General features: G+C 34.1%; 1 protein-coding gene across 9 annotated transcripts in view; it reads left to right on the top strand.

Moving 5' to 3' along the window:
- Window positions 1-24,409, top strand: part of VPS13A (vacuolar protein sorting 13 homolog A) — a 235,415-nt gene that overhangs the window by 28,183 nt on the left and 182,823 nt on the right. For 8 of the 9 annotated variants that reach the window (XR_007400987.1, XR_007400992.1, XM_025423277.3 and 5 more), the window contains exons 6-17: window positions 3,752-3,861; window positions 4,543-4,602; window positions 6,659-6,718; window positions 6,914-6,994; window positions 10,602-10,659; window positions 14,928-15,055; window positions 15,253-15,359; window positions 16,612-16,783; window positions 18,589-18,651; window positions 19,342-19,471; window positions 20,292-20,386; window positions 20,692-20,834. Coding sequence is in view for 7 of the 9 variants with exons in the window: in XM_025423277.3 (XP_025279062.3) it covers window positions 3,752-3,861; window positions 4,543-4,602; window positions 6,659-6,718; window positions 6,914-6,994; window positions 10,602-10,659; window positions 14,928-15,055; window positions 15,253-15,359; window positions 16,612-16,783; window positions 18,589-18,651; window positions 19,342-19,471; window positions 20,292-20,386; window positions 20,692-20,834 (1,207 nt within the window). In the remaining 2 variants the exon portion in view is untranslated. Of the gene's footprint in view, window positions 1-3,751; window positions 3,862-4,542; window positions 4,603-6,658; window positions 6,719-6,913; window positions 6,995-10,601; window positions 10,660-14,927; window positions 15,056-15,252; window positions 15,360-16,611; window positions 16,784-18,588; window positions 18,652-19,341; window positions 19,472-20,291; window positions 20,387-20,691; window positions 20,835-24,409 lie in introns of those variants that run through there. The other variant, XM_049091856.1, reaches the window with a different exon arrangement.

Raw genomic sequence — 24,409 nt, 5'->3', positions numbered from 1 at the left:
ATCTATATTTTTAAATCTGTTGAGACCTAATTTGTGTCCTAATATGTGGACTATCATGGAAACTGTCTTAAGTGTATCTAAGAAGAATGAAGATGCTGCTCTTGTGGAATCGTTATGTATATTATACGTGTGTTAAATCTGGTTCGTTTATTGGCTAAGTCTTCTGTTACCTTATCTTCCGTCTGGTTGTTTTTTGTTTGTTTGTTCTTACACATTTTTATTTATTCATTCATGAGAGATACAGAGAAAGAGGTAGAGATGTAGGCAGAGGGAGAAGCAGGCTCCCCCAGGGAGCCTGATGTGGTACTCAGTCCCAGGAACCTGGGATCACGACCAGAGCCAAAGGCAGATGCTCAACCACTGAGCCACCCCGGTTCCCCAGGCTTTTGCTTTTTGAAAATTATTTTCATCTTATCAAAATAATATATATAGCTTTGAAAGTTAATAAGTAATATAGCACCCATAATTAAAGCAAAAATGTTGTCTTCTGGCTTAGCCCCTAAGCCTACTCCATATAGACCTACTTGAAAGTTTTAGATCTTTTTTGCATTTATTTTCTTCACAGTAAATTCTTGCTTCTCACTAGAATGGAAAGGTACTGGAAGTCTAACTACTAATTACACAGACTTAACCAATCCTTGTATTATCATCCTTTTCCTACCATTTATGTTTTCTGAGGATTCAGTTTCTGAATTTTGCCAGGGTTCTGGGTTTTGAGTCATCTTTATCATTGGCATCTCCATTTATAGACATTTAGGATCAAATTGCTTCATCTCTGCTAAGTAGGTTAAGACTATCTGCATTTCAGCTTCTAAACTTTTGAAGGTATCTCTTATCTGTTTTGTTACTTGTATATTTGGCCTTAGGGATTATACATTTTTTTCCTTTACTGTTGCATTAGTGGGGTTTTACTGAAAAGTAGGGAAATAGTTAATAATCCACCATGTTTAATCAGAAGTCTCTCCTGTTTTTACATAGATCTAAAATGGAAATGTTTAACAATGCTTAAAATTCATTAGTGATAGCTTATTGTTTTCAGGTGGAAGTTTAAACTGTTCAGCATGATACAGAAAAGTTTATAGGATTAAAATCCTGTCTACCTCTTCAGCCTAATTACTGGCCTCACCTCTTTCTCTTCTATTCTTTCTTCTGGCTATATTGTCCTATTTATATTTTATTGAATGTATCAATTTCTTTGTGAATATATCTCACTTACTACTTTAAAATACAATTGTGGGTTACCAGCTCTTTGGATGATAGTTCAAGCTGTAAGGTGTGCGTAAGGTTCCCTGAGGCAGCAGTATAGTAGGAGAAGAGAAGCAATCCTGGGACTGAGCCTTAAGGATATCCAGCATTTAATGATTGTATAGTAGAGGAACACAGATGATCAAGAGAGTGATCAGATAATTAGAAGTTTGGAGATTATGATTTCATGGGAAAAGAGTGTTTTGGAAAGCAGAGAATGTATCAGATCCTAATAAGGCATCGTATCCTAATAAAGTATCAGGTAAACTGAAGATAAAGAAGTAATCATTTTATTTATGTCATGCATGTTGTGATCCTCAAGGAATGATTACTGAAAAGGAACTTCCATTCTTCCAAAGTTGGAGGTGAGGGTCCCCTCAGAGTAAAGAGAGCAGTGAAAGGGTTGTTAGATCTTTGAGGAGAATCAGAAAAGAATTTTGACATAGCTATCTGGAGTGTGTGAACAAGTGGGGTGGAAAAATGTTGTAAGAGTGATGTTGGGGGTAAAGTCATTATAGTCTGTTCTGGTGTGATTTTTTTTTTTTCCTACTCCTATTCTCAACTGGCAAGGTATAAACATGTTTATATAGAAAATAGGTTTATCCAGGGTTGGAGCTTTATTGACACAGGAAAATGAGGAAAAGAATAAGAGTTTAAAAGGTTGGTGAAATAATAGATTATGGAATATGAGCAGGATAAGGAATTAGGGAACTACTAGATGAGGAAAGGAAGATCTTAAATTGAATGAATGGATTCATAAAGCAAAGGATTTTTTTTTAGGATATGGTGGTATTCAAAGGTTAAAATGCCTAGTCTTTCAAAGAGCTTCTATTTTGTTTTCTTATTAATTCTAAAGTCCTTTTATATTTGAGTGTATTTGCTAACCTGTTGTTCACTGACAGTTGGATTTGAATGTAAATAGATCTTCATCAGCTTGTCCTCCTGGGCCATTGAATTAGAGGAAAAGACATGTATGTACAGGTGGAACACGACTAGAAATAGGAAATGAGATAGTTTTCATTGGCATTTTCATTTCTTTTTTTTTTAATTTAAAGATCCTATTTAGAGTAGTCCGGGTGGCTCAGTGGTTTAGCGCCGCCTTCAGCCCAGGGCCTGATCCTGGAGACCCAGGATCAAGTCCCACATCAGGCTCCCTGCATGGAGCCTGCTTCTCCCTCTGCCTGTGTCTCCTCTCTCTCTCTCTCTCTCTCTCTCTCTCTCTCTCTCTCTCATGAATAAATAAATAAAATCTTAAAAAAAAAAGATCCTATTTATTTATTCATGAAAGAGACAGAGAGAGGCAGAGACTTAGGCAGAGGGAGAAGCAGGCTCCCTGTGGGGACCTGATGCAGGACTCGATCCCAGGACCTTGGGATCACGACCTGAGCCAAAGGCAGATGGTCAACCACTGAACCACCCTGATGCCCTCATTGGCTCCCTCCCTCCCTCCCTCCCTCCCTCCCTCCCTCCCTTCCTTCCTTCCTTCCTTCGGCAGAACACAGGCAGAAGTAGGCTCCATGCCGGGAGCCCAACGTGGGATCTCTGGTCTCCAGGATCACACCCTGGGCTGAAGGTGGCGCTAAACCACTGAGCCACCTGGGCTGCCTCCTCATTGGCATTTTCAAATAGGGTTAAGAGATCGTAACTTGTGTTTATCAAAGTCATATTTTTTTTTCCAAAGATTTATTTATTTTAGAGAGTGGGGGGAAAAGGGAGAGAGCGAGTAAGCAGCGGAAAGGGAAGAGGGAGAGGAGCAAAAATTCTCAAGTAAACTCTACTATGAGCACAGAACCTGACCAGGCCTTGCTCCCTGGACCTGGATGTTTGACCTAAGCCACAATTAAGAGTTGGACACTCAACTGACTGACCCAAGCACCCCTCAAAGACATATTAAAAAAGAGATTAGGAACCTTAATCCTTTATTTTTCTATGCCCATGGAAAGTTTTGAAGCTGGAAATGGTTAAAACCTTTTTTAGAAAAATGAAACAAGGATGAACTTCCTTCATTCCTACTTGAAAGAGAAAAGGAAAGGCTCTTATAATTTCGTTTTGGATTCATCAGGAGGAGAAGCATATTCAACTGTTGTATACATTGAGCCACATACAACTTGTGATAGTATCACTAATTTTAAGGAACATTCCTACTTTCTGCTATTACTGGCTTTTCTAATTTAAGCCCATTATAATTCTTATCTAATAATCTTCATTGTTTTCCAAATCTTTATATACTCAGGTATAGTTAGCAGAAGTTATAAGATTCAGTGGCATTAAGTTCTACACAGTTGGCTTCCGTTTCATTTAAAAAATAGATTCTGAAAACTGTATGTATGTGGTTGCCTTTGAAAGTCTTTGGTAGGGAAGACTTTGGGGGAAAGCAGGCTCTTAGTGTTCTGTGTACAAATAGATTTTTTTCTTTAACGTGGTCATGTTTATGTTAACTTGATATGGGAATATTTATACAGTGTATTTTTCATTCAAGTTAAAAAAAGAATATTTGCTGTTGTAGAAAAACATCAAGTGGAGAAACAGGACACTTTTACAGAAAAATTAATTACTCAGATAATAAAAAATCTTCAAGTGAAAATTTCCAACATCCATATTCGGTATGAAGATGATGTAAGTGTTTTAATAGATGAAACTTGTTTTTATATTTATGTAAATATTTTACTGTTTGTTGATACCTGCTCTATAATGGTCAACCTATGGGATACTGAGAAGTGGAAGGATACAGAGCTGAAAATGACCCGATCTTTCTTTTCTGAATAATAGTTTTCATTTGCAGTATTTATTGCCTTGATAATACTTTCCTAAAATGTTCAGAAATCAGATAATGAAGGCAAATGCCTTTCTATGTTACAGTTACCTTTGATAGTTGGCATTATGAATTTAGCAGTTAAGTATTTTTAAAATATATTTACCTCCCGGAAACTACACTGGTCTAGGAATCAATAGAGCTAGACTTGGATTGTTTATGTCTAGTAGATACTGTATTCTCTCAGAATTACATAGTTATTGACTTCTAGTACTACTGTGAGGTCAGTCATCTTTTTTAATAAGCTTTTTTTTTAATAAACTAAAAAACATGGAGATTTATTTACACCAATCCATTCATATTTGGTATTTTAATTAATATTAGGAAAAACTATAGGAATAAAAGGTGTAGAAAGTTGGTTTTTGAATGTTTGAAATGTTTTTGAATGTTTGAAATAAGAGTATGTCCCAGAAAATGAACTTTTTTCTATAAAGTGGATTTTGTTTAACTAAAAATCTGAGTAAAATTTCCTCTTTCCTCTTTAGATCACAAATCGAGACAACCCACTGTCATTTGGTATTTCCCTTCAAAATCTCAGCATGCAGGTACTTTGTTTTCAAAGAAATTTAACCATATTTAATTGTGCAGTATAGTTCATCAAATTCTTAATTATTTTTCATGTATGCCAGCATCAAAAATAGTTGTCTGAATGGAATTAGTATAGAAAGTGCATAGGCTGGATTGGAATTGGCGGTAGGTAGTTCAGCATTTCAAAAATGATTCATATTCAGATTTAGTTTAAAATAATGAGGGCCATGGGACACCTGGGTGGCTCAGTGGTTGAGCGTCTGCCTTTGGCTCAGGGTGTGATCCCAGAGTCCTGGAATTGGGTCCCACGTCAGGCTCCCTGCATGGAGCCTGCTTCTCCCTCTACCTGTGTCTCTGCCTCTCTCTCTTTCTCTCATGAATAAATAAAATCTTTAAAAAATAATGAGGGCCTATTATTTGCAAATTATAATATTGGATATTTTTTCTTAAAAAATACATTTCTTAAATAAGTAGAAAATAAAAGTAATGAATGTTTATCTCAGAACCTTTTGATAAGTCATGAAAAGCATAAAGAAACAAATTGCTTCTTTCCTTACCACCATTTTCAATATTGTGGTGAACTTTCTTCTCTAGTTTTTCAAATTGAGGATTTTTAAAAAATTATTTATTCATGAGAGACACACAGAGAAGCAGAGACAGAGGCAGAGGGAGAAGGCAGGCTCCTCACAGGGAGCCCAAGCGGAACTCGATCCCAGACCCCGGGATTACACCCTGAGCCGAGGGCAGATGCTCAATCGCTGAGCCACCCAGACGTCCCTCAAATTGAGGAATTTTTAAAGTAGAGGAGCAAATAGAAGATTATGGAACATTGGGTTGCATCCAGAACGGACAGTTGTGGAATTTGTCATGTGGTTTAAATTTTAAATACCTTTAAAGAATAAATAAACTCTTAAGGAATAAAGTTTACATCTGTTTTGTTTTCTACTCTCACCCTTCTCTCAAAGATAAACATCCTAAATACTATGTTCCATGATTTTTATATAAATTTTCATTTTCTCATCACAGTTTTTTTGACATTTACTTGTGTTGCTACACATAATTCAGTTTAATTGCTATGTAGTATTTCATTACCTGCTTTTTATTTGTTATATCCATTGGGTTTTTGTGTATAATTTCTTTTTAAAACATGGATCCACTACAAGCAAAATAAATAAGAAAAGCCAAATGATAAGTAACTGAATGATGTTGGGTGGGGTAAACTGTCAAATGCTGCTATAAGTTTGAGAAGTGTGAATGGGGAATTAGCCATTGGCTGTGAAAATGTGGAGGTGTAGTGGGTAACTGTGACTGCAGTGGTGTTGACCATTACCTTTGAGAGACCTTGGAAACTGGTCCCCTAGCCCAGACCTATTCAATTAGAAACTCAAGTTGGGGGCCCCACCAATCTAGGTTTTAGAAAACCCTCTGGGTGATTTTGATGCATGCTCAAGTTTGAAAACCACTGTTGTCATCTCTTCAGTTCTCTACCAAAAAATGAAAACCATCTTTGTAGAATAAGCATCTAAACACTTTATTCACCTCAGTGGCTTCTCATTGCTATTGGAATAAAGCCAATAATTTTGTTTTAAAATAGTTTATAGTCCTTTTGTAATCTGACCCCAGGTAACATCTGGTTTTACCTCTTTCCTTTGTTTGCTTTATGTTCTCTGGCCATACTGGGCTTCTTCAGTTCCCTGAATATTTTGCATGTTTGCATATTTTCCTACTCGGAGACATTCCCTACTGACTTTAAAATAAAAAATTTCTTTTCATATGTCATATATTAGACATCACTTTCTCCATTACACCTCTGAGTTTGAGGCTCCTACCTTATTCTGAGAACTGTGTATTTAACCTCTAGGATGGCACTTAACTGTTTGTGATTGTTTTTTTATGTTTTTTCAGTCAACAGTGAGCTCCTTGAAAGCAGAGGCTTTCTTGTGGTTAATATTCTTCCACTGAATGTTTTCAGGGACATTTTTATGGGAAATTGGTTAAGGGCACGGTTGGTATGGTTTATCAGTCTGCCATTTCACATGTAATTGACTTTTACTTTTTAATTTTTCTTTTCAGACAACTGATCAAAACTGGGTTCCATGTTTACATGATGAAACTGAGAAACTAGTTCGTAAGGTAAAATATTTTGTCAACCCACAGACTTAATGAAAGAAATTTTTAGAAAGGCAAATGGTAATATAAAGATTTATGTGAATTGTGTTTATTTGCTTAACTCTATTACAGTACTCAGTTGTTTGAGACTTCTGAAAATAGCATATATTAAAGATCCTTTAAAGGAAATGAGATGTAATAAACGTGATTTATTTTCAGTTAGTCCGATTGGATAACCTTTTTGCCTATTGGAATGTGAAGTCTCGGCTGTTTTACCTTAATGATTATGACGAATCACTGGTAAGTAAATCTTTTTGATATGTGCATGTATACCTTTGTTGGTAGCATATTTTGCATAAGGTTTTATTCATTATTGTTTATTAACATACTATAGCCTGTGGTCTTTTTTCCTAGGCAAAATCCATTAGCATTTACAGAAATAGGTGAATGTATATGTGTGCCTATACACAAACATGTATAAACATACAAACATCTTTTTTTTTGTATAATTGACATGCAGCATTAGGATAAGTTTTATGTGTGCACCATAATGGTTCAGTATTTGTATGTAATGTGAAATCACGAGAAGTTTAATATCCATTATCGTACATAGTTAATTACAGAATTTTTTTTCTTTTGGTGAGTACTTTTAAGATTTACTCTCTTAGCAATGCTAAAATATGCAGTGTAGTATAGTTAACTATAGTTGCCATGCCGTATATTATATATACCCCATGACTGACTTACTGGATAACTAGAAGTTCTTAATCTTTTGACTTCCCTTTACACATTTTGCATATCTCCTACTTGTCCTCTGACAACCGCCAGTCTGTTCTCTGTATGAGTTTGGCCTTTTTTTTTTTTTAAGTATTCCACATATGTGTAATACTTGTCTGTTTGACTTATTTCACTTAGCATAATGCCATCAAGGCTTATCCTTATTGCAAGTGGTAAGATTTCCTTCTTTTTAACGGCTGGATAATATTCCAACATATAAATATATATTTTTATAAATACATATAAATATATTTCAATATATATTATATATTACATATAATATTCCAGTATATAAATATATATTATATATATAAATATATATATTATTTCTATATACAGTATATTTTATTTACATGTTCCTTAATCAATGGACATTTAGGTTGTTCCCATATCTTGGCTATTACAATTAATGCTGCAGTGAACATGGAGGTGCATGTATCTTTTCTAGTTCCTGCTTTTCTTTGAATAAATATTCAGAATGGATTGTATTGTAGTCCTTTTAATTTTTTGAGGACTCTCCATACTGTTTTCCATGAAGATTGTATCAGTTTACATTTCTATCAACAGTGCATAAGAATTTCCTTTTCTCCACATCCTTGGTATTGCTTGTTATTTCTTGAGGGGTTTTTTTTTTTTTTTATAATAACCATTATGACAGGTGTTAGGTGATATCTCATGCTTTTGGTTTCCAATTCCCCTGATGATTAGTGGTGTTGAGTACCTTTTCATGTACCTGTTGGATATCTGTTTGAAAAATAGATAGAGAGTTCCTCTCTCATTTTTTTTTTTAAAGATTTATTTATTTATTCATGAGAGACCCAGATTGAGAGGAGAGGCAGAGACACAGGCAGAGGGAGAAGCAGGCTCCTCGCAGGGAGCCCGATGTGGGACTCAATCCCTGATCTGGGGATCATGACCTGAGCCAAAGGCAGGCGCCCAACCGCTGAGCCACCCAGGCGTACCATCCTCTCCCATTTTTAAATTGGATTGTTTTTCTGATATTGGGTTGTCTGTGTATTTTGGATATTGACCCCTTATCAGAAAATTATTTGCAAATATTTTCTATATAGTAGTTTGCCTTTGTATTATGTTGGTTTCCTTTGCTGTGCAGAAACTTTAGTTTGATGTTCTACTTGTTTACTTTTTTGTTGACTTGACTTTTTTGTTGTTGTTGGTGTTGACTTGACTTTTGGTGTCAGATCCAAATTATATCATCGAGACCAATTTGAAGGAGACTTCTGCCTATGTTTTCTTTTAGGAATTTTATGGTTCCAGGGCTTACAGTCAAGTCTTTTAATCTACTTGGAATTAATTGTTGTGTATGGTTTAAGGTAGTGGTCCAGTTTCATTCTTGTGCATGTGGCTGTACAGTTTTCCAAATACCACATATTGAAGATTTTTTGGCTTGTATATTTTTTCCCCCATTGTATATTTTTGGCTTGTTGTAAATTAATTGACCATATATCAAGATACTTTGGTTATTCAGGATCTTTTGTGGTTCCATATATACATTAGGATCATTTGTTCTGTTTTTGTGAATAACGCCATAGGAAATTTGATTGAGATTGCATTGAATTTGTAGATTTCTTTGGGTAGTATGGACTTTTTAACAGGATTATTTCTTGCAATATAGATCGTGGAATGTGTTCCCAATTTTTTGCATCTTCAATTTCTTTTCAGTATCTTACGGTTTTTGGTATACAAAGCTTTCACCTCCTTGGTTGAATTTTTTTTTTTTTATTTAAAATACTTTTAGTTTTATTGTTTTAATTACCTAAAGCTACAAAATGTGAGTAACAAATGTCTTTATAATAGTTTCAGTTAATTTTCTTTTTTAAAAGTTTTTATTTAATTTCTAGTTAGTTAAGATATAGTGTAATACTGGTTTCAGAAGTGAATTTAATGACTTATTGCTTACAACACCCAGTACTCATTAGGACAAGTGCCCTCCTTATTCCTCATCACCTATTTAGCCCATCTCCTGCCCACCTTCCCTCTAACAACCCTCTGCTCTCTGTGTTTAAGAATCTTTTATGGCTTGCCTCCCCATTTTCTTTTCACCACTTTTGTTCAATTATACATGAGTCTAATCGGATGGTATTTATCTTTCCTTGATTGACTTCCTTGGTTAAATTTATTCCTAGGTATTTTATTTTTTTTTGATGTAATTATAAGTTGGATTGTTTTCTTGATTTCTTTTTCTGTTACTGCATCAGTGTACAGAAATTTAGTAGATTTTTGTATGTTAATTTTGTATACTGCAATTTTATTGAATTCATTTATTAGTTCTGACAGTTTTTGGTGGAGTCTTTATAGAGTTTTCTATAGAGTGTTATGTCCTGTACAAATAGTAACAGTTTTACTTCTTTTCCAGTTTGGATGTCTTTTATTCTTAATTGCTCTGGCTAGGTCTTGTAATACTATGCTGAATAAAAGTGGTAAGGGTGGGCATCTTTGTCTTGCTCCTGATCTTAGAGGAAGAGCTTTCAGGTTTTTTTGTTTGTTTGTTTTAAGATTTTATTTACCTTTTCATGAGAGACACAGAAAGAGAGGCAGAGACTCAGGCAGAGGGAGGAGAAGCAGGCTCCGTGCAGGGAGCCCAATGTGGGACTCGGTCCCGGGAATCCGAGATCACGTCCTGAGCCAAAGGCAGATGCTCAACCACTGAGCCACCCAGGCATCCCAGAGCTTTCAGTTTTTAATGTTGAGCATGTTAGCTGTGGGATTTTCATATATGGTCTTTATGAGGTTAAGGTATATTTATACCACTTTCTTGAGATTCTTTATCGTAAGTGGATATTGAGTTTTGTATACAAGCACATTTTATATATGTGCTTGTACAAATATGTATACAGATATGTACATATATAAAATGTGCTTGTATACAAATATGTAAAAACATACTACATATCTAAATAGTTTCAGATCATTCTTAAATAGTACTAATTTAATGGGATATTGTCTTACCACTTTAATATTTTTCATAGCTAAGTCCTCCTAAGTTTCAGTTGTTTATTTTTTAAATCGCTTTAAAACTCTGTTTTGGTATGTAAGGATTTTGTATGTAGGATTTTGTCTAATAAGGATATATTGGCATGAATGTAAATAAAAACAGTTTGTCTTTTAATAGGACAGCTTGAAGAATGGTATTGTCACTGACAATACTGTTCCAGAAGGTTATGATTTTGGTAAGTACATTTTATAAAATAAGAAGTGCAATTAAAATAATTGGTATAAATTTTAAATGAACATTGATAATGTCACTGTGATGTTTCATGTTAGTTTTGTCGTATAATTAGAAGTATATAATATACACAAAAACCCAGTTCTATGCCATTCATTGTTGGGGACCTTTTTGCTATTTTTTGAAACTATAGGAAAGAAAAATGCCTTATAAGAGAGAATGTAATAAATGTGGTAAATCTCTAAGTTTTATTTAGTTATAATCTTTTAAAGATGTTTTACAAGGCAAATACAATTTAATAAGGCTAGCTGCTATAGTCCGTAGTGTTATCTTGTTATTTTAAAAATGTATATTTAAAATTTTTCTTCACATTTTTTTCTGGTTCCAAGTTTTCAGAAATGAACGTGTAGTACTTTTATAATCAGAAATGAGCAACTAAAATTTTGAGTTGAAAGAAGTACTGTTTTCTTTTACTCTGTATAGGCACTCGATAAATTCTGATTGATGGGTGGATAGTTTATTTATTGGATTTAGTTGTTTGATGTTATCAACCAGTGATTCTTTGCTATATTCTTCTGCCTTTATGATTATACTTTGTTAATTTCCTGAAGTGTTTTTTTTGTTTGTTTGTTTGTTTTTAAAGATTTGACAGAGAGCGAGAGAGCTCATCATGTACATGAGCTGGGGGAGGCACAGAGGGTGGGAGAGAATCTGGAGCCAAAAAAAAAAGCAGGCTTGAGCTCACCACCCACGATTGTGACCTGCGCCCAAACCAAGAGTTGGGTGCTCAACCAACTGAGCCACCTGGGCGCCCTTGATGTGACTCTTGTTGTCATATCTTGAAATCATTGTTTCACTCTTGAAACCAATTCAAAGCCAGGAAATGGGTATTTTATTTTCTAGATTTTTTTCCTGAAGGGAAACATTGAGAACAGATGAGATTGCCTACCGTGTCTTATTGGTTCTCCTATCACTCTAGGTTTGACTTATTTCTCCTTTGCCCTACTGTCGTTTCCTGCTGCATTAATGACAGCCTGATGAGTGAGAAACTACACAGTAGTTTGCACAGAGGAATTTTAATAGAAATACTGTCACAGGATTGGAGTAACAAGAGATTGGCTAATAAAAAGTAGAACTCTAAAGAGTATAGGAATAATAGGAAGAACTACCCCTACCCAAGGACAGAGATGGAGTGCCCAAAGAACAGAGTCTGCCTGCCTCAGCACTGAGATCTAGACCTTATTGGAAAAAGGACATGACTAGGGCTCACTGACTGCTGGGAAAGTCTTTGTGGTGCTGTGCCTCTAAACTTCTTGGACATTTGCCCTCAGAAACTAGCATTTCTCATGGAGCATTGTCTCAGAGGAGGCACTTCCCTGCAAAACTGCTGCCTAGCTGCCATGCACTCAGCAAGCTGGTGCTGAAGAAACCTGTTGTGCTGTAGGAGCTGGACAGTGGAGGAGCTGCCTTTCGTATGAGTCACTTTGTAGGATCTGAGCTGTGGAAAAGCCCTGGCACTTTCAGGAGTCTGAAATGAGCACATCAGAACCAGGAAGCATAACTCCTCCTGCAGTATCTCTCCAATGTCTAACACTATGCTACCTGGTAAAGAAAAGAATATTTAAAGGGCCCAAATTCAGTTTTTAGAGGAGGTAACCTAGGGTGAATTTGCAATTCACAGACAATAAACTGATAACTGGTATATACCTGCTAGGGAGAGAAGGCTTCTTTTTGTTTGTTTTTTATTTAATGGGAGAGAGACAACAGCTTATTTATAAGATGGAAAGGATCTATAGAACATGAAAAATGAAGGAAGAGAGAGAAAGGATGATTTCTTTATGACATATGGGTAGGAGGAGATAGAATCTCATGTGCAAGTGGAGTGCTTTGCTGCACAGAGGAAATGAACATGATTAGTTCATTTATGAGACAGATTTTAGGTATAAGAGAGAAGTCCTACTACTGGGTATTAGGACTTCTACTGGGTAGGAGTTTATGGAATTTCTCTTATGAGCTTTTATTTTTTAATATCTGAGGTACTGGGGATTTTGGAGGGAGGAGAGGCTATGAAATAGTCATGTAGATAAACAAGAGAGTGAATTGACTAGAGTAGTGTTTTCGAAGTGTCGTTCAGACTACTGGAAACTTACTAGAAATAGAAATCCTAGGTCTATTCCAGACATATCTGAATCAGATTCTCTGAGAGTGAGCCTTGAAAATCTATGTTTTAATAAGCTTTCCTGGTGAGTTTGATGATTTTGATTAATTACAGATTTTGAGAGTCACTGGCCTAGAATAGGGGTTGAGCAATTTTTAATTTTTTTATAAAGGGCTACGTAGTAAATATTTTTCAGTTTGAAGTCTCTGTCACATATTTTCCTTTGCTTCTTTTAAACAACCCTGTAAAGGTATAAGAATCATTCCTGGTTTACCGGTTGTACAAAAACACAGTATGTTATGCATTTGGCCTATCCTGAACTAAATATTTTATGATTGCTCAGCAACATTGAGGACCTTTGGGATTTATGATATTAAAGTGAGACCAATCCATGTGATTGTGTTTTTGTTTTTTTTTCCCCAACCAAGTTCAACTTCTCAGGTAGGTTACAGGTATGTAGAGTAAATGGAGGGGGTTTTTATCCAGAATTAGGGTTTCGCCTGATAAGTACTGACAAAGTGAGAAGACAGAGGAGTGAAGAGTGAATTCAGGGGAATGATTAAATTACTGGTCATAGAATTTTAATAGTGAAGAGAGGGAACTGAGAATAGGAAGCAGAGGTGAAGGACAGAGAAAAGCTACAGGATCAATGAATGTGGGTCCCACAGGATCTGAAGGTTTAGTATTGAAGTACTAGAGAGGTGGTGGTGGTAGGAGAGTTAGGTTCTGGAGACTGGGTTTATGGAGAGGTCTAGCATATAGATATGATAAGATCTAGAAGAGTACAAGGCTCTGAGAGGCTATGGTTTTGGAAAGATCAATTTGTATGTTGAAATCACTTGGAAATTAGAGTTGCCAGGAGCTAAAATCAGAGAGAGATAGGAGAGGTTGTAATCTAGGGATGGATGGAGATTGCAACCAGGGAGGATATAGGGGGTTGTGCAGTCTTGTACGTAACATAAGAAAGCCAGGGGAGAGGAATACTTTTATTTTTCAAATAGTGGTGGTATTGTTTTGTACATTTTTAAAACTTAAGAAAAATTATTTTAGAGAAAGACAGAGAGAGAAGGTGAAGGGGGAAAAGGCAGAGGGAGGGAGAAACTGGAGTAAACTCCATGCCGACCATAGAACCTGACATTGGGCTCAATCTCAACACCCAAGATCATGACCTTAGCTGAAACCAAGAGTTGGACACTTAACTGCCACCCAGGTGCCCCTAAACTTCCCTTTCTTTACTCTTTCCTTCCATTTATGTATATGTAAGTTTTTCTCCTTTTTCACTGTATGGTACTCATACTATTGTATAGATGTACCATGATGAATTTAACCAGTCTCTGTTTGTTGAATATCTTCTTGTCCTACACAAGTTCAGAATATATTTGCTCACTGTGTAAAAAAATTAAGTGCTGTGCCTCAGGAATGATTAAAACAAGAGGAACATACTATGGTTTTATATAGATTAACTTAAAATTTAATAGTTGATCTCTATATAGATTCTGCTATTTCTAGTCTTGCTCTGCAAGAATATTCTTATTCTTTTTGGCACTAAATATAAAGGGTTGAATTTAATCCATTTTAGATTATGGGTTGAACCAAGAAGTTATCCTGGGCTAACTCTGATTCATCTTCTCACCTCTCCTTTTACAAGTTAAAGCAGAGCAGATGGATACATAAAAACTGATCAGAAAAAAAAACTAATCAGAAATTCAGAAATTATAATTCTGTAATGGAAGTCAGTGGTCAAATAAAATCTTTTCTCCCTTAGCATTTTTAATATAAATCTTTTAAACTGTATATTTTTGTTAAGATTATATTACTATACTATTTTTGCCTTTTATAGTGTTCTTGCTTTTAAGGGTTACGTTGGTATTTTGAGGGGGAGTTCACATAGTCTTCATTTACTTAAAATATGAATTATAGGTAGGAAAAAGATAAAGAATCTTCTCCATTTATTAAATGACAGTTCATCTGACTAAATTACAGCAGTGTGACAGTCTGGGAAAGTAGACAGTATAAGAAATGAAAGTCAGTATTTTCCATTTCATCTCTTTAGTACTTTGGGACTCTTGAAATATAACTCAGTTTATTTTTTTGATATCTATGTTATCTTTCAGTGTTTCGCCCCATATCTGCTAATGCCAAACTTCAGATGAATCGGCGATCAGATTTTGACTTTTCTGCCCCTAAGATAAATCTGGATGTTGAGTTACATGATATAGCAGTTGAGTTCAATAAACCACAGGTGATTTTTTTTTAGATGAAATTTTAAATTGTGAGCTATAATTTGATAAAAGCAGAACTAAGATTTTAAATGTATTTCAAAGTTCCTCAGTGTTACATGAAAACATCCTTTAAAAAGTCAAGAATTTAACTTTTTTAACAGTTGAACAAAAAAATCTTAAACATGTAATAAAGAGGCTTAATTTTTTCCTTCTTTAGTATTTCAGTGTTATGGAGCTTCTTGAATCAGTTGATATGATGACGCAAAATCTGCCATACAGGAAATTCAAACCTGATGTACCTCTTCACTATCATGCCAGAGAATGGTAAAATGACTTACATTTTAAAAAAATTGAGGTCTAATTTGACATATGAGTTTCAGGTTTATAACTTAATGATTTGATATTTGTATATGTTAACTTTTTTCTTTAGAATTTTTAAGATCTCTTAGCAACTTTCAAATATGCACAGCTTAACTATTAGGACCACGCTTTACATTGTATCCTCGTGACTTATTTTATAACTGTAAGTTTGAACCTTTTCAGTCCCTTCACCCATTTCACTCACTGCCCTTGCTTTACCTTTGTCAACCACTAGTCTGTTCTCTGTATCTATAAGCTCAGTTTTTTGGTTTTTGTCTTTTAAGATAACATATGTAAGTAAGATTGTATAGAGTTTATCTTTCTCTAATTTCATTTTATATAATGTCCTCAGGGTCCATCCATGTTGTCACAAATGGCAAGATTTCATTCCTTTTCCTGACTAAATAATGTTCCACTATCCAACTCTGTGTGTGTGTGTGTGTGTGTGTGTGTGTGTATGGAACATTTTCTTTATCCATTCATTCCTTGATGGTCATGTTGGGTTTTTTTGTATCTTGACTATTGTTAATAATGCTACAGTGAATAATGGGGAACATACATCTTTCTGTGCTAGTGTTTTCATTTTCTTCTTCAGATAAACACCCAGGAGTAGAATTGCTTGATCCAGTTTTTTTTAGATTTCTAAAATACGGCATAAAAGTGAATTTTCTGGGATTATTAAAAACTATAGTTTGTGTCAAGCAGTGTCTTTTTTTTTAAGCAGTGTCTTTTAAAAAAAATTCAAACTTTCATATTATATACTTTAAACCTATATGATTAAACTTGAACATCAGATTATATGAGTCTATAAAATACAGCCCCTTTCTAAAATTCAAAAGCCTTCTCATTCTGTTTATTAAGCTCTTGCTGTTTTCTAGAAGTTGCAGTTACTCTTTTAGTTGACTTTTTAATTACTGTTCAGGTGACTAAAGTGCTGTTTGCCAAGTAATACTTTAATAGTCCTTCTGTAGAATTATGTCTTTTTTCTAACAAAATTCAGTGGTTTTGCTTGTTTTCACTCAGGAAAGAGAAAAGATTAATAACGTAATCTTAATACAAACTGGGCTGGGAAAAATCAAGTGCTCAGATAGTACACCATTTTCATAGTCTCTGTACTATAGTTATGAATGTCGTTTTGGAGCAGAAGCAACTTTATTTTTAGTACTGTTGGTTGGAGGGTGTTAAGTGCAGGGTTTTGTTTCTGTTTTCTAACTAGGTGGTCTTATGCTATACATGGTATTCTTGAAGTAAATGTCTGCCCCCGGTTACGGATGTGGTCATGGAAGCATATTAGAGAACACAGGCAAAAGATGAAGAAGTATAAAGACCTGTATAAAAAAAAGATAACAACTAAGAAGCCAGCTGGTGAAATTCTCATCGCTTTGGAGGTTAGCATTTTTTAAAATTGATGAGTACAAAAAAATTTTGTACTTCATGACTTCTCAGTCTTTAGTGACTAACACTTCCTATTTATTTTTATTTTTTACTGACCATTCTCTTTTACTTAGACTGTTTTGTAGTCCTATTCTTCACTTCAGTTGGGTGATATAAACTCTGGTGATATTCTCCTGGGAGCTGTTGAAATTGGAGATTATTCTCAAAATCTGAAGAGATTTGGGTTCATGCAAATAGTAACTTGAAGCTTCACATTATGACTTTTTTAACCCAGAGGCCTATAAAGCATTTGCTACATTGGTTCCAGTCTTCTGTGTGTCAGTTTCAAAGCTTTATGTTACCTGTCACCACTTCATTTCTCCTGTTACCATCTAATGGCAGTAGTTAAATAAATTTCCTGTTCTTTTATACATACTATGCTTGGAATTATAGCCAAGTCCCATCTGCCTTTCCTCATCTCTGTTTATCCCAGTTTTACTCCTTCTCAAGCTCTACTTAAGTCCCATCTCTTGTATGAACTTTCCTGAATTTTCTGCCCAGGGAGTCCCTTTTCTTTTTATTCTTCTGGCATTTCTAGTCTTTACCAGCAACTTTACATTTCATTATCTGTTGAGGTTTCCCTAAATACTAGTCTTTTCTCATAGCATTATAGTATATTCTAGAAAGGATTGCTTTATGAGTGGATGATATTTAGTTTAGGGAGACTGAGGGGAGGTAGCCTCTGGAAATTAATATAACCATTCTGAATCTAGGCCAATTTCTGATTTGGAGCCCCCTCAAGGTTGAGTTTTATTTTTATTTTTGAGGTAAGAGACTTTTTGCAGACCCAGACTATTATGGATGTTTGGGTTTAGAGTGTTTTTGGGTGGTTACAGATTTCCTTACTTTTTTTTTTTTTTTTTAATCTTAACCTTAATCTTCCAAGTTCTACTGGATAGTAGAACCCTGAATGAAGGGTTGTTTTCTAGATAATAATAGATTACGGTTACTTCTCCAGGGGAGAAAAGATTTTAGCATGAAACTCTTAAAAGAGGTCATGGAAATAATGTATTGATATGATGAAAGATTTATTTTATTTTATTTTATTTTTTTTAAAGATTTTATCTATCTATTCACGAGACACACACACACACACACACAGAGCGCTGGACACAGGCAGAGGGAGAAGCAGGCTCCATGCAGGGAGCCCGACATGGGACTCAATCCTGGGTTTCCAGGATCACACTCTGGGCTGAAGGTGGTGCTAAACCACTGAGCCACCCAGGCTGCCCAGATTTAGTTTAATTTAGTTTATTTCAGTAGCCATAAAAGCTTTGGAAAGTGTAGAATTTCAAAACAAGTTTAAGTGTATCTGGATCTACTTGGAATATACTAAAGATGACACACCAACTGTGCATATAATATGAAGGGTTTAGAATTGTGTTTTTACCTGAAAGTGACACTAATGTGTTTACCCTTAGTTGTAGTTAAAACCCAAATAAAAATCATTTTAAACAGTGCCTATATGATATCTTTTAGTATGTGTCTGTAAATCTTACTGTGATACTCATGTGCATGACATGTATGATTTCTTTAAGAAAGTTACTCTATCATTACTAATTTTCAAGCTGACATAATATACAAGCACAGCTTCTCAGAATGAAACAGAAATACTATGCTGATGGATGATCTATTTTCTGCATCCTATTATATCTTATTGTGTCAGTTTGTTAGCTTGTATATTGAAGTTTGATAATTTTTATAATCTTTGTGTAGACTATATGAAGTTACTCAAACACATTTTTGTTTATATTTTAAGGAGTTGGAAAAGACCTTGGATGTATTTAATATAACTATATCAAGACAACAGGCAGAAGTTGAGGTAATTCTAGATTATCTTTCAATTGGTAAAAATAAATCTAGATTCCATGTAGATTTGACAGATAACAGTGATATTATTAATGTTGTGCTGTAATATACTGTTTCCTAAAAGTTTACTTCTTCAAGTTTACTTCTTTGTGGTATAAGAAAATTGATTCAGTGTTTTGCCCCATCCATTTAAACTAGACAGATCCTGTGGTGAAAAATTTTATGTTAAATACTTTGACTAAATAATAATTCTTGCTAGATAATTATCAAACAATTCATATGAAGGTGAAAATCCAATTTTAGGAGGGTTGGTGAGATTACCATTACTTGTAAGACAGTAGGGTTAACTACCTGTAAATCCTAAATTTTTTTTTTAAGATTTTATTTATTCATGAGAGACAGAGAAAGAGAGAGACAGAGACACAGGTAGAGGGAGAAGCAGGCTCCCCGCAAGGAGCCCAATTTGGGACTCTATTCTGGATCCCGGGATCACGCCCTGGGCCAAAGGCAGATACCCAGGTGTCCCGTGGAAATCCTAAATTCTTATGTTGGGCTAATGTTGTAGTTACTGTGTTTTGTTTTCAGTTTGTATATCATTTACGTTTTTTCACTGGAATAAATTTTGGAAAAGTAGTTTTTCTCTTTCTTGAGATTGCTAAATAAAGGATAATTTATCATTTATTTGAAAATTTATGTATTTTAGGCAAAGAAAGCTGGATATAGGATTTTCAAAGAAGGTGCAAAAGATTCAGAGGAAAATAAAGGATGGTTTAGTTGGCTGTGGACTTGGTCAGAACCAAGAAGTAAAGAACAACCAGATGTTAAACCTGGAAGTATGTCCATTTCATTTTATTAGTAATGCAGTTAATCATCAGGTTAATTTAATGCAGCTCATCATCAGATGTAAAAATAAAATTTTGTAGAAAATTTTCTAAGATAAGCATATATTTATATCATATGTGATTTATCCTTTTAATCAATGAAATTACATTAAAACATTGGAAATGTATACACCAAACGAAAATTGAGTTTTTTATCTTAATGTTTACAAAAGAACATTACGTTCCAGATTTAATGAATTTGTGTTGTATAGTAATAAAAATTCCCAAGGGTATAAGGCATTGTAAATTTTTGTTGAAATTGTTTCTTAGAAAGGTTTTTATTTCCTTACCAAATGTTTAAGATCATAGCTTTGAAGACTTAGGGGCTTAAGATTATATCCTAGATCTATTACTTACTAGCAATGTAGCCCAGGCAAATTATTGAAATTCTCAAAACCTCAAGTTTATCACCTGTAAAATGGGAAATTATGATATTAATGCTTCTTGCGTTGTATGCTAAGTATGTTACTTAGCACAATACCATTAAGTTAATCATTTTGTGAACTTGCTTAATCCAAATATTTAGAAATTTGTATTGCTAAATTTATATATTTAGCAATTTATATTTTTGGAGACTAATCTTTCTAAAATTGCCAATCCCATCCTAACACTCAGTGCTTATGATTTCCTTTTTCTTTTTTTTAATTAAATTTTTAATTTCTTAAAAGTATAAAAACAGAATTAAATTTGCCAATTTGATAAGGCAGCTTAATTGTGGGTTAGTTTTATCTTACCAGTTAAGAGTGCAAAAACACTTTTTTTATGATTATAGTTCTTGAAGAGATGTTGACACCTGAAGAAAAAACTTTACTCTATGAAGCAATTGGCTATAGTGAAACAGCAGTTGATCCCACCTTGCCAAAAACAGTAAGATGTTTTCTTGCCTTATACCTGAGAGTTTAATAGTTAGATATGCCTACTTTTAATCCTTTCAGAAATATGTTATTTATTGTATTGTCCTTGCCTGGTCTGTACATGTTATATTTTAGTTTCCAAGGTAAGAATAAAAATTGCCCGTGCTTTGTAGTGTCAATGTGGTGATTCTTTAACATATAAAGGGTTGTTTTTAAAATATTTTTTGGTTATTGGAAGGAATAAGCTTTATGAATAAGAGTTTTTGTTGTCTTTATATGTATATTTCTTTTCATTTTATTCCTCTCAATATATTCTAGTTTGAAGCCATGAAGCTTTTTGTTCACTTGAAAAGCATGTCTATTGTTCTAAGAGAAAAACAAGAGACACCTGAGCTGTTGGATATTGTAGTAGAAGAATTTAGCACTTTGATTGTGCAAAGACCAGGAGCACAAGCCATTAAGTAAGTGTTTTTCTTTTCCTTGAAGGAAAATATTTCAGTGTGAGGTTGGAAGTTAGATTATAAGTCTTACGGTATTTTGTAAGGGTACTATGGTTTAATGTATCTTTATATATTTTTAGGAACTTATATTTTAGAATTATTAAAGTAATAAAGGTTCAATAGAAAACTCTATTGTAAGGAAATGTAGAAGGACACTGAAGAATAAAACAAAAATGTCAGCCATCACACTCTACAAAAAGAAACCGTATCAACAATTTGGTTTTATCTGGGAATATATTCTACTTTTGTTTTTAAAAATAATTTTATTGAGATATAATTAATATACAATGCAATTAATCTTAAAGTGTAGAACTTGTTTATCACACTCTTGATGTCATACACATGCATAATTTACGTGCAAGTTACCATTATCTTAATTCTAGTACTGTTTTACACCCTAAAAAAAAGAAATCCTATACCTGTTAGCAGTCTCACTCCCCATACTCCCCTCTTTCCATTGTATGATGACAAGTAATTTACTTTCTATTTCTAAGAATTTGTCTGTTGAGGGCATTTCATATGAATAGGTATCATAAAATATATGGCCTTTTCCATTCGGCTTCTTTCATGTAGCATGATATTTTCCAGGTTCATTTATAGCATAGCAAGAATTAGTATTTTTTTCTATCGCATTCCATTGTGTGGATATACCACATTTTGTTTGCCCATTCATCAGATGATGGTATTTGGTTTGTTTGTACTTTTCAGCTATTACAAATAATGTTGTTATGGAATTTTACAGACCATATTTTGTATGGACAATAAGTCTTAAATTTTCTTGGGTACATACTTAGGAACAGAACTGTTTCCTCACATGGTAATTCTGTATTTAATTTTCTGAGGAATTGTCAGACTGTTTTCCAAAGCAGCTGCACCATTTTATATTCCCACAGTCAGTGTATAAGATTTCTTATTAATCTATATCCTTGCCAACACTTACCTGTCCTTTTGATTACAGCTATCCTAAGGGGTGTGAATTGGTATCTCACTACTCTTTCGATTTGCATTTCCCTGATACCTAACAATATTAAGCATCTTGTGCTTATTGGTTGTTTCTGTATATTTTTTAGAGAAATGTATATTAACTTATTTTGCCCATTTTTAACTTGAATTGTCTTTTCATTATTTGGTTCTAACAGTTCTTTATTAAGAGTCCTCTGTATATTATTGATGAAAATCTTTTATCTCATAAGAAATTTATAATTATTTTGTCTCATTTTTTTTCTTTTCATTTTTTTGATGGTATTCTTTGCCAGATGTTTTTGGTTTTGATGAAGTCCAGTTTATTTTTTATTTTGTTGCAATGAAGACTCAAGAAGTCTTTGTCTAACTCAAGGACACAAGGATAAATTTCTGTATATTCTTGTGAGAATTTTACATTTTTATCTCTTAAATTAGATTTATGACCCATTTTGAGTTAACATTTATATATGGTGTGAGTTTGGGGTCCAGTTTCATTCTTCTGCATGAGATTATTCATTTGTTCCAGCAACATTTGTTGCAAGACCTTATATCTCCATTGAATGATCTCCGTATCCTCATCAAAAAGAGTTTACCATAAATGTAAGAATTTATGTCTGGACTCTATTCCCATTGATCTATACAACCTTCTGCCAGTAGTACACTGTATTGATGACTATAGTTTTGTAATAAAATTTGAAATCAGAAAGTTTATCCTCCAGTTTTGTATCATTATCAAGATGGTTTTAGCTCTTTTAATTTTCTTGAATTTCTTTGTATCTTTTAGGATCATCTTGTCCATTGTTGCCAAAAAATTTCAGTTTACATTTGATAAAGACTTTATTAAATCTGTAGATCAGTTTTGGGTACTGAAATTTAAGTGGTATTTTTTTAACACCTATGAATATGGATGCCTTTCCATTTACTTAGATCTTCATTAATTTCAACAATTATTTCATATTTTTCAGAGTACAAGTTTTATACCTTTTTGGGTAAATATATTCTCTTGTATTTCATTGTGTTTGATGCTGTATGGGAGGAAAGAGTTTCCTCAACCCTTTTTGAGATTAACAAGGGAGAAGCATACGGATTTATTTCAATAAAAGTTTAATGGAAATGCATTCATAATGAAATGTAGATCCAAAGAACCAGTTAGAGTAGACTGTGTTAGGTCTGATGAAGAGTGGACAGTTGTGGAGGGATATGATAGGTCAAGGAGCATAAGATAGGTATAGTAGACTGGGGGAAACTTAGCAAGCCCTGTTCATTAGGACTCTTTTCAGTTTACCTTTGCCTTTAGAGATAAGGATGCCTCTTTCCTCTAGCTATAGAGAGGGAGAGGGTACATGTTATGTGAGTGTTTTATGACCTATGTTTGAGAGGGGAGAGGGTAGGGGAATATCGGAGTGATCTTCCTGCTTTTATTTTCTCAAAGCCCTTCAACTTAAAATACTCAGTATACCAAGGTACCATATTTTGGGGGCAGTATGTCCTGAACCCCATCAGTACTATTACACTTGGCATCATGTTCTTAATTTCATTTTTGGATTGTTTATTACAAATATATAAAAATACAATTGATTTTTGTATATTGATCTTGTACCCTGCAATCTTGATGAACTTGTTAATTAGTTCCAGTAGTTTTTAGTGAATTCCTTAGGATTTTCTGCATACTTGAGCATTGCATCTGCAAATAGAAATAGTTTTACGTCTATATTTCCATTGTGGACACCTTTTCTTCATTTCTTAATTGCCTTTAGGACATCTTTTTCTAGTTCTTTATCTTAAGGAGAAGTGCTCAGTCTCTTAAATATGATGGAAAGAGTGGGTTTTTCATAGATGCCTTTTATCAGTTTTGAGAAATTTCCTTCTATTCCTAGTTTATTGAGGTTTTAGTATTTTTTTGGGGGGGGGGTGGGGGTTTGGCATGGAAGTTGATTAGAGTTTTGTCAAATGCATTTTCTTTGTCCCTTGAGATGAAAGTGTAGTTTTTGTCCTTTATTCTTTTGATTTATGGTGTATTACCTTAATTGATTTTAACATGATAAAATAACTACATTCTTTTGGTCATATATATGGTCTTTTTCACATATAGCTGGATTTGGTTTACTGGTGAGGATTTGTACGTCTGTGTTCGTATGAGAATGATGGTCTATATTTTTCTTGTGATGGCTTTGTGTATTTTTTGTATTAGGATAATACTGTTTTTAAAAATGAGCTGGGAAGTGTTCTCTTCCTCTTTGGAATAGTTTGTAAAGAACTGGTATTGATTCTTTATTAAATGTTTAGTGGTAGAATTCACCAGTAATGTCGTAGGGACCTGAGCTTGTGGGAAGAAGTTTTTCAATATGAACTTAATCTGTACTTCTCCTTAGGTCTATTTAGATTTTCTGTGGTTTTTATTTTGTATTTTTTAGTCCGTTTCAGTAGTTTGTTCCTTTTTAGGAATTTGTCCATTTTATTTAAGCTGTCGAATTTGCTGACATGTAGTTATTTAGTGTTACCATGTAATCTTTTTCTTTGTGTGAGATTGGTTATAGTGTCTTTTTTCATTCCTAATTTTTCTGAATCTTGGC

The sequence above is a fragment of the Canis lupus genome, chromosome 1 (genome assembly GCF_003254725.2).
Source record: "Canis lupus dingo isolate Sandy chromosome 1, ASM325472v2, whole genome shotgun sequence".
NCBI classification, from domain to species: Eukaryota; Metazoa; Chordata; class Mammalia; order Carnivora; family Canidae; genus Canis; species Canis lupus.
Note: the sequence above shows the minus strand (reverse complement) of the source record. Positions and strands in the feature narration are given on the sequence as shown.